The sequence below is a fragment of the Bos grunniens genome, chromosome 15, assembly GCF_055505025.1.
Source record: "Bos grunniens cultivar Pamir isolate PY7600 chromosome 15, Bosgru_T2T1.0, whole genome shotgun sequence".
NCBI lineage: Eukaryota > Metazoa > Chordata > Mammalia > Artiodactyla > Bovidae > Bos > Bos grunniens.
In genome coordinates this window covers 26,367,856-26,378,653 of record NC_141179.1, presented here as the reverse complement: position 1 = coordinate 26,378,653, position 10,798 = coordinate 26,367,856, and the positions used below count along the sequence as shown (strand labels likewise).

The 10,798-nt window shown below is 37.9% G+C and overlaps 1 protein-coding gene across 17 annotated transcripts in view; it reads left to right on the top strand.

Annotated features, from left to right (window-relative positions):
- The window catches only part of CADM1 (cell adhesion molecule 1), a 353,033-nt gene that overhangs the window by 203,619 nt on the left and 138,616 nt on the right, over positions 1-10,798 (top strand). For 4 of the 17 annotated variants that reach the window (XM_086339342.1, XM_086339343.1, XM_086339348.1 and 1 more), the window contains one exon: positions 117-190. The exons of the other annotated variants lie outside the window; for them this stretch is intronic. In XM_086339342.1, the coding sequence (XP_086195468.1) occupies positions 124-190 (67 nt within the window). In that variant the 5' untranslated portion in view covers positions 117-123. Of the gene's footprint in view, positions 1-116; positions 191-10,798 lie in introns of those variants that run through there. 17 annotated transcript variants of the gene reach the window in all.

The window sequence follows — 10,798 nt, the reverse complement described above, 5'->3', positions numbered from 1 at the left end:
GTGAGTGACAGACAGCAGGCTCTGGGCCACAGGCTTGCTTGGTCTTGCAAAATTCCATCGTTTACCATAGACTTTACATTGTCTGATTACTCCCCCCTTTCGTTTCTTGGGGTCAGGCTGTTTATGAAGATGATGATGTACATCCTGGTCGAGCAGCTATCTTATGTCCTTCTGGTTAATATCAGTGCACGTATGTATTTTTTTTAACACTTTGAAAGCAACGTCAATCCTCTGACCAGCTTGTCTGCCCCTTGTATCACATTGGAATGCTTGTGTGATTTCCCTCCACTTTTTTGTCTTTGGGAAGCATGGTAGTATAGAGACGTTTTGGTAGATTTGTAATCCGTTTTTCTTCATCTGGGAAGATATTGTACATACCGTCGGTATGTTCATCGTTATTCAGGAAAACTTGGACAGCATCAATACTGTTGTCTGCAAATATTATTGTCTAGTATATACAGATGGTCACTGCCTAATGTAAAATTAGGTTTCTATTCAGGATCTTTGTTCAGAAACAGTTCTTGAGTTGACATGAGAAATTGTTGCCAGTATTATCAGTTTTGACTTTTCTAGTATATTTTCTCCAAGGATCGACAACAGACTTTCGCCTACTTTGCTTAGATTTTAGAGACAATGTCTGATTCTCTGCTCACACCGTTCAGAGAAATTATACTCCAAGCCATCTCCTGATGCTTTAGGATGGAATATGTCAAGATCTTTAAGGCATTTAAACCTGTGTTGAGATTGGCTTAGTATCCTTTGCTACTTTACCACAAACGAGGGGTTGTCAGTTCTTGCTGTGCAAGAAATGTTATTTTTAAAGAGAGGATTTAAATGATAGTCATCTGACTTTTTAAGTCTTAGCTCAACTAGACAGTTTTGGTTTTATGCAGACACAAATCACCTTGAGTTTTGTTTTATTTTTGGTGCGAGAGGACCAAGAAATAAGTTAGGTATATTCTAAGCCATGGTCAGTAGATGTTCTTTATTTGATGTAGGGGATAGTTTCATTTTAAATACACAATATTTTGATACATCTTGTTGTTCCACTATAGATAGTGCATAAAGTAGGAGTTGCTGTTTTGTGAAGTGCTTTCTGAGTATGATTCATTATAAGGTCACAGTTCTGTGATTTCAGCTATATTGAAGCTACTATTAATGAATGAGTACATATCTGCAGTGTATTCATATAGCCTCCTACCCTCCAGTGATCAAACCATGAGATGCTTCAGTGTAGAAGAGCTTGCTAAAGGTGATGGGCAGAAAGTACACTCTTCCAGTGCTGATATTAATCTATCTTCGGTGTCTTGTGAATGGGCTTAATGTCTAGGATATGGACATTATTAAAATAGGACTTATCCAAAAATAAAGTTCTTGAAATGTAAATAAAGTAGCATTGGAGCAAGAAACAGATCATTTTTCCCCCCTGATATTTAACCAGTTGCCACCTTGCCTTGCTCACTTATTGCAGCATCTCGTGTGACTGTCACTGCTCTGTCACATCATTCTGTAACTCTGTGTTTATATTTCCGTCTTCCGTACCAGACTGTGAGCTTCTTGGAAGGAGGCGACATGTTCATTTCAAGTTTGCATGGCACATCTACTCAATAAATGGGTGACGAATGAACTAAAGGAGGGATAAGTATCTTCAAGCAGGAAAATCTTGTCCTTATGTCAGTTGTTGGAAACTAATCTAAAGACCCTCAGAGTTTGGGGAAAAAAATGTTATATACGTTTTCTGGACACTGAGAATCTTTCGTTGTCCATCTCTGCTCATCTGCCCATCTGATTACTTAATCTTTTCTTTAAAAATTAAGAAAAAATACACACCAGGTAGATTGGTCTAAAATGATGGATCTGATGTTTTTAGTCTCCTCGTTGTAAAAGCAGAAGCTTTTGGGGAGGGGGGATTTTCTCCTGTGACAAGTGTCTGACCCACCCCCTGCCCTGCAAGCTTGATGCCCACCCTGAGCCTATTTACTCCCCTGTGAAACTGACAACCTCACCAGGCTCTGTGTGAACCGAAGGAGACACTTTAGTCCAGGGGCTCACAGGTACTAAGCTTCCAGCATGCATTAGTTATAAAGATAACGAGGATAATTATGATTTGTTCTTTTCCTCAGAAGTCTTCCTTGTTTAAATATTTACAAGGTCTATGACTTATTTGTGGTTGTTTTCCTTTATTATGCTCTTAAACAGAACTGTTTCCCTAGAAATCAAGTGGCATCCTGCATACCTAGGAGCAGGGCTTAGGGAAAGTTAGGTGAAGCTGGTTCTCTTCGTTCACGAAAAGCAGGATGTAATAAGATCACCTTTCTCCCCGCTTTATAGAGGTGTCAGATCATGCGTCGGATGAACTATGTAAAGTGGCAGTTGTTTGTTTTTTCAACATATACTGCCTGAATGGAATAGAATCTCTTCCTGTCAGATGGTTCTGTAAGCTTGCTCAAAGCCCAGTGAAAAGATAAGGTGCCACAGACTTTTGTGTTACCGACAAATATTACTCTGTTTTTCCTTCGTTTTAAAGAACAGATTTCTAGGTCGACAGTTGTGTTAAGGAATTTTCTATTCTGTTAAGGCTCTAGTGCTGCGGTGCAGTGCCTCCTCGCTTATCTGGAGGTCTTGATATCAGATGACCTCGGCTATCTGGAACACAGCGGCTGGGCCCTGAGTAAACCAGAAAAGCCTCTTGAACTGCCTGCCATAAAAAATGTCACAAAGTCTTTTGTATTAAAATGTATGCAAATCACTCAAAGAAAGCACCCCAGGGTTTCACCAACACCAAATTATTTCTGAATTTTACAATCCTATAGAACTTGTACAAAATCTTATCTATCTTGTTATTTTTTTTCCCTCCAGTGTCCATACATTGGAGTCAGAAGATGGGAGATTTGAGAGGTACAGGATAGGGGGATGTTGCTAGATTCTAGTAGCCTCAAGTAGAAGGAGAAGTTCACTGATAATGCTGGGCCAGATGCCTATGTGACCTAAACCAGCTGTGAGAGTGAAATTCTTTTTATTTTGCTCATTTAAAATGATAGGTATTATATAAACTTGTAGAACATTGTCCTCAATATAGTTTAAATAAGAAAGAAACTGATTTTATGGAACACTTCATGACGATTCCAGATGAATCAAGAATTCTCCTTTCTCTGTGGCATTTTCTGCTATTAATAGCATGGCATTCCTGAGGCATAAATCTTGGTTTTTTATTTTCGAGTAAGTTTCCTCTTTTGCTTTTCCCCATTGTTCATATATGATTCTCCTCAACCTTAGTTTTCCCCTTAAAGGATTTAAAACAGGTATTTTTAAAACAGGTAAGATAGCTATAGAGAAACTTAAGGTGTCTCGAATATTTGAATTTGTCAAAGTTTGATTTTTTTAGTGTTAAGCATCCCATCCTGCATTAACACTCTCACCCCAAATACAGAACAATAACCAGAACCCACAAAAAAAGCACTGTATTAATGTCTACTTCCCCTCCGTAACTACAATTAGAAACTTGAGGCAAGGGATTATTCTACAGAGCATCACCAGAATCTAGCACCATGCCACACACAGAGACAGTGCTCAGTAATCCTTGCAGCAACAATTGTTTGAGATAGAAACTGTTTTTATCCCCATTTACAGATGAAGATTTGGAAGTTCAGAGAGACAGAGTGGTTTGCCTCGCGTCACACAGCCAGAGGGTACAGCCACAGCAAGCATGGGCAGTAGTCCCTGTTGCCAAGGCTGTATTATATTAGCTGCTATGCTCACTGCTCAACTTCAAGAGAAGCTTAGTGTTCCTGGACTTGCCATTTCAATTCTTCATAACTTAGAAGAACTGAGTTCCTGTTTCTTAATTGACAAAAAGAAAAAAAAAAGACTGATTGAAATCCATTATTAAACTTCTCTGGTTGATTGAATTGGCATAGCTGCCTAGCTCAGAAAATGAACTATTTTGAGACCTCTGAGATTTCATGCTTAAACCAACCCCTCCACCCCCTGCCCCACTCAACTACTCTTTTCTTTTCTTTACTTTGGCAGAATTCTTGGGTTATACACTGAAAAGCCCATGAGTTAAAGCTAATCTGTGTGTTTAAAATTATACATTGACACTCCTTTTGGCTTTCCTTTTTGAAACTTTTTTTTAGAGGGTTGACAACTTGAAAAGAAATGGCATGTTCCTTCAACCTCAAGAACATTTTATTTAAATTTAGTCACTGGTTTGGGGAAAGAATAAACAGAACCTTCACTTAAATGTTCCCATGTCTTAGAAGAATGAATGGGTAGTGATATGATTCATAGCTGGAATAAGAATAAAGAAGATAAAAAGAAAAATGAAACCCCAAATTATTGGTTTCAGCAGAGCATTTCTGATTTAATTCAAAACTGTGAATACCGTTTATGCCCTGCTTAAAGGTTTCCTGCCAGGTTGTGGAAGCAAATCCCTACCTTTTGTGTAAAATGTAGCATAATTCAGTGCTCATTGTCTATATAGATAATTTAAAGTGAAAAGAGGTAAATCACCATCCATAAATATATTCAGCACAGTGCCTCAATAAATATTTGTTGATTGACTAAATAGAAGAATGAATGAACAAATTTCATTCAAAAAGTAAAAATTGATATATTAGCATTTAGGCTATGTGTAACAGTTATAATTTACAAAAGTTAGTGATAAAAACTAGAAAAAAGTCTTTTGTGTCATTGATACCTATACCTTGCTACAAGAAAACCCAAGTACGAAAAATGGAATATGTTGCTTTTTTTTTTTTAAATATGTTGCTTTGTTAAAGAATTCACTCTTAAGATTCTAATATTTTCCAAAGAGACCTCAAAGGTCAGCTTTGTACTAAGTGGAAGTTCTCTCTCCTGGACTTTTAAACGCTTTCTAATATATTTAGTGATTGAAAACTCAGATTTAGAATAAATAATGGTTACAGGTTCTATATATCTAAATACATTTACTGCTGTCTATGACTTACTCTTCTTAAGTCTGAACTTCAACCATGGGTTGCCCCAAAATTACTTCTAGAAAACAGAGTTGGATTTATTTATTTAGCTGATGGTAGAATGTTTTGCTCCAGAGTGTGGAAGTTTTCTGTTGTGATGTTTAAAACTTTCTCCAGTTAAGGACAAAAATCTTGTTGTAGGTTAAAAAAAATACATAATATACTTTGTGTTTTTTACAGTTGTCATTTTAGAAAGTCACATAGTGATATTTCATTGAGGCTGTCATTGAGCAAAACCTTTTTTTTTACTTCCCTTTATGCTTTTTATTTTAGATTATTCGAATAGTCTCAGCAGTAGCAGATCTTTATCCTTTGGGGAAAATTAATATATTTGGAAGCAGCCCAAAGTCACTTGAAATCATGCCTTGAGGTGGGCATTGTAGCTGTGGCTTTTTTCAGAATAAATGGCCAGGGGTAGCCCTGAGACGCTAGGATACAAGTGTGTCATGTTGACTCTCGTGGACGAGAAGATAAAAGAGTAGTTCAGCTTTGTGGGGGTCATGGCAGCATAAACTGGGTACGCAGATGGCCTTTCCAGGCATAAAATAAAGCCAATAATAGTAATACAATTTTAAGGACAATATGCATTTAAATTTTTAAATCTATAAAGTCCAGTGATTTTTCTTGAATGTTTTAACCTCATTAATTAAAGCCTCACCCTATAAAGCCTTGAACAGTGGTGTGCAGCACTAGGGCGAGAAGAACCTAGGTCCTTAGGACCTGTCGTTTCATCGCTCAGTCATGTCTGACTGTTTGTGACCCCATGGACTATAGCCTGCTAGGTTCCTCTGTCCATGGGATTTTCCAGGCAAGAATGTTGCAGTGGGTTCCCATTTCTTTCTCCAGGGGATCTCCCGGCCCGGGGATCAGACCCATGTCTCCTGCATTGGCAGGCAGATTCTTTACCACCGAACCACCTGGGAAGCCCACTTAGGACCTGGTTGGTCTGAAAGACGTGAAGGTGAACGTAAGGTTCAATATCAGCCTTGGCATTAGATGACACTAGTAATTGGGCCACAGCATATATTGTTTTTCTGGCTTAAGTAGTTGAAAATCCATTTTAAAATCTCCTTCTGACCTTGTTTTTTGGTGTTTATATTTTTTGCCTTCTCATCTCATTGGAAACAGTAAGTGCTCTTTGGTCCTCTTCCTACTGATGGAAGGTAAGGCTTTTTTCAGAACATATTTCTGAATTTCACATTTGCAGAATATGGCCACCAAGGGCATTTTACCTTTCCAAGTTGCTTCTTGAAAAGGAAAACTATGTCGTCAAAAAATTATTTAGGCTCTCGTGATCATACATGCTTACATCTGCTTGAAGTTTTTATCAAGAAAGCAAGACCAACAAATACTTTCAATGGGTTGGGGGAGAATCCATAACAAATATCTCTACAATGTGGGAAATTAAATCTGCCCTTAAGTATGGAAATCCAGATCAACAGATATGAAAACATTTAAAATATATGTTATATATATCTTGTAACAAGCAAGTGACAGGTCTGAAATACTTTCTTTGTTTTACTGCAACGGCATGATGCTAACTCTGACATTCTGACTCTGCACCCCTTGCTTGCTCACCCGATCGATTATTCATGGGCAAGTTAAATCTTTCTCATTTTGAAAAGTGAAGCATGAGTAATTAAATGATGCATCCATAAGTTGGAAATCAGGTTTTTACTGAAGCCCAATAATGAATAAAAAGTGCATTAGCCAAATTAAAACTCTTGCCTGTCTATATATTGGCTATTGATGTGACTGTGAATTTCATTACTGTAGAGTGGAATCATGTTCATCAAAGAGCTTCCCAGAACTTTCCCTTGTATTAAAGTTCTGGTTTACTTCGAAATTGGTTAGGGGGCGCTAATTCTGTGACAGTTCATCTTGCTCACCAATTTATGTAAGACAGTTCTAAGTATCAGTGACTCGGAATTGTAAAAAAAAAAAAGTTACAGGCATTTTCTCTTGAGCTGTATTCCGTACACAAATAAACGTTTCCTCAGATTTTGGTCTATATTGATGGTCTATATGTGGGAATCTTTTAAACGGTGCATTGCTAAAGTGAATGGATGACTAGTAGTCTTAGTAGGTGACGTGTGTGTGTCTGTGTGTGTGCTGTGTGTGCATATCTGTGTATTTCTCCCACAAATATACCTTAAATAAAATTTTGAAGTTACATAATACTTATTATTTAAAGTGATTTGATGCTTAGAAAAATGTGTTGAAACTGAATATACTAGAAATAGGATATTACACCACCTGAAAGTTTGCATTGCATATTCTTCAGTTTCATTTGAAACAGAATTGTTTCAGAACTAAACATCCTAAAATGAATAATGAATAGTGTTTCTCTCTTTAACACGAGTCACAGATAAAACATTGAGTGCACTCTTGGCGCTTCACCCCTTTGAATGCTTTAGCCCATCCCCCCAAATTTGAAATCAAGATGCCAGTTACCTGTTGGCTCCAAAAATACAGCAGTGAGGGAGATAGTGATGGTGGAAGGAACTAGGTTTTAATAGAACTTTAAAGAATCCCTCTTTCACTGTGGCCAGCCAATGCTCTATTTATCCTTTATCTCATTGTGCTGTGACTCTCCAAGCTAGAGGGGAGAGAAAAGCTTGTGAATCAAAGTGTGGATAAGAAGCAGAGACCAAAAGGACAAAAAAGCAAAAACTGACTAGAGGAAGCAGAGGACTGCCAACACAGAAAGGGAGGGGCATTTCAAAGACAGGATTGGGTGGACGCATGTTGAAACCAGAAAGAGAAGAAAGTTCTTTTGGATAATGCAAACTGGGTTGAGCTCTGTGTACACAATCAGCGACTTGTCTGAGCTGGAAGAAGCCCATGAATGGGAGACTAGATAAATCTTGCGGCCTTCTGGGAGTTGGATGGCAGGTGAGGCGAGAATCTAATTTTTTTCTGTCTTTGACATCATCTCCATTAAGCACCTGTCACACAGTGACTTGAGGGCTCCAAGTGACTTGGATTCTAGCGTAACCCTCAGAAGTTGGTTTCACACTTGGTTGAGTGAGTCTTCATTTCACTGTCTGAGCTTCTGCGCCTGCCCCCTAAGGTTCTGTTTCTTCCCTGGTGAGACGATCTTCGCCATCTTGGACTGCTGTACCCATGATCAAGAGTAGTCATTCCTTCACTCTCCATCTATCATCAGAGATGGCAGGTTGATAGGTTTTCCCCCTGTCTGCATAATTATTGTGCAAAACTTTGGACACAAGGCAGTAATTGCATATTACCAGGTAACTTAACTAGTCCAAAAACAAGGACAAAAATTGGCTCTATATACGTGAGGACTTAATAAAGTGAAGCTTGTCATTTGTTTTGTTTTCCTTATGTGAGTTGTGAATTGAAATATATTTGTTTGTTACCCATTTTATCAATATTTATGTGTGTGTGTAATAGGGCTTTATTGTAGGCAGTTTTTAATTCTTTGTATGTCTGTATACCTGTTTGAAGTATGCTATCCAATAAGATTATTTCTTTGATAATTCCAAGATGAAATGCATAGGCAGTGGATGTGTCATTTTTAGCACAATGTCTCTATTTAAGTTTCCTTTGAAGCTAGGAAGTTTGGGCATAAGCTGTTTATTATGCCATAGTTGTATCTCTTCCTAAAGAAAACCACCATTGAATTAACTTTTGCATAGTGTATTTCTATCAAAGCATTTGATCCTTGTTTCTGCAAGATAATCCTAAGAACTTTTTATTTTGAGAATAGAAAACCATGATGGATTTAATTCATAAAGGGAAGCTGCTGCAAGGAATGTAAATGTAAGCGCTTGATAAGGTAGGATTTCCTAGTTGCTATGGCAACCTTTGGGTCATGAGCCTGAGAAAATATAAAGTAAGTCCTGAAGCTGTGAAGATGATTATAAAATTTAACTGTCATTCTTCATTTAGAGTTGATGGCAAACATTATTTACTTAAGTTTATCTCAAGGCAAGTAAGGATCCGTTTTTAAAAATCTGAGACTCAGATCACAAAGGAATCCATGTTGCACATGTCTAACATTATAAAGCACATGCAGCATTTTATTATTCTAACCAGACTATTTGTACTTAATATCCCTGTAGATTTGGTCACCTTCCTATGGAAGCCAACAGTTTTCGTCTCTTGAATTCTTAATGAAGACTGTAGAAGGCAGCTGTATACATTGAGTAATTTTGCAGAAATGTGTGTGTGTTCCATGCCAAAAAGAAGGCCTAGGGGATTGTGTGGAAAGAAGGCCTTTGTGCCTTCTTTTCAGGTTCAAATATAAATAAACTGTTTAGGGTGGACCAATGCCAGGAAGGGATGTTAATACAGTTGTATATTTTCAAAATATATCACAACCTGGAGAGTAAAGAGGTGGGTTACAATCTCTTTCATTAATGCTTCCCTGCTCCCTTCCAGGACATGGTGGTGGTGAAATGCATTTTTTTCTACTATGGAAGAATGACTACAAGGCATCAGATCTCTAAATTGAAATATGATGCTTAACCATGTAGTATGACAAAGTATCTGCTTTTCTTTCTTTATCTTTTACAGAATGCTGTTAATTTGTACTAATGACCTATGAGACCCATTGCAAATTACCCAGTCTTGCAAATTAGTGAGTATGTGAACAAATACTATAAAACTATCAGATACAGCATCAAACAAATGTAGTTTATTGCAGGAAGAAAAATAGACTTGCATATTGAGAGGGAACATATTTTTACAACCAGATAAGTGCTTTCCTGTCGTCTGCTTGCCCTTCGGGGAGCGTCAACACATTATATGGTCTGTGGCAGCCAATGGCTTACTGGCTCTTGAGCAAGAAACATCATTTTTTTTTTTTTTTTAAATGCAGGCATTAGAAAATCTCAGTGATTACATGTATACTGGAATCTGGTGTTGAAATTTTTTCCCATATCCTTTGCCTCCTTAAAAAAAAAAGGTTCCTCTTTCCAACTTTGTATGCTGAACCTTTACACCAAAAAGAGCAGAATTTAATGTTATTAAGAACAGAGTGTATACTTGGCTGGCTTTTCTGTACCGCACCCATCTGAGTCTGAACCTGCAGGATGATTCGTCCCCTCCCTTTTGGAGGATGAGGGAGAACCCAGCCCACACACCCAGCAGCATATACTCCGCTCATCAAAGCACTTTTCTCAGCTGGTTTGTTTTCATGTCTAGCAGCAGAAATAGCTGCTCTTTTTCTTCCCTTTTTTTCCCTTTTCTTCTGGCATCTTGTAATTGCGACTGGTAATGTGTCTTCTTCCTAACCTGGGAGCAGCACAGAGACAACTGCACTCTCCCACTCACACACAGCCCGGCTTCCAGCTGGAGCCCAGTGGCAGTTGGTTCAGCTCCGTTTCCCTTTCCATTCCATCCCCTTTCATCGGTGAGCCTTACCTGGGTCTACCAGTTGCCTCCTTTATTTTTCTCCCCCTTGTTATTCATATTCTTCTGACTTGCTAATAACAATCACAGCAACACCCTCAGCAGCAAAGGCCCCATTGGTAATGGGCACTTTTAAGTGCCAAGTGTATGCCAGGAACTGTGATCAGTTCTGTGCTGTTTATTTGTGTTTATTGAATGCTTTACCCAAGGTTGTGTATGTGTGTGTATATACATACATACAGACACACACACATATTATATGTTTAAATTTTCATTTTAAATTATCATACGATAAGATTTCCATTTTTTTCCTTTTTTGTGTCCAGTTCTGTAAGTTTTAATAAATGTTCATGCATTCAAGCTTCAGAACATTTCTGTCACCCCAAAGTTTATCATGTTACATGATAAACATTTTGAATGTG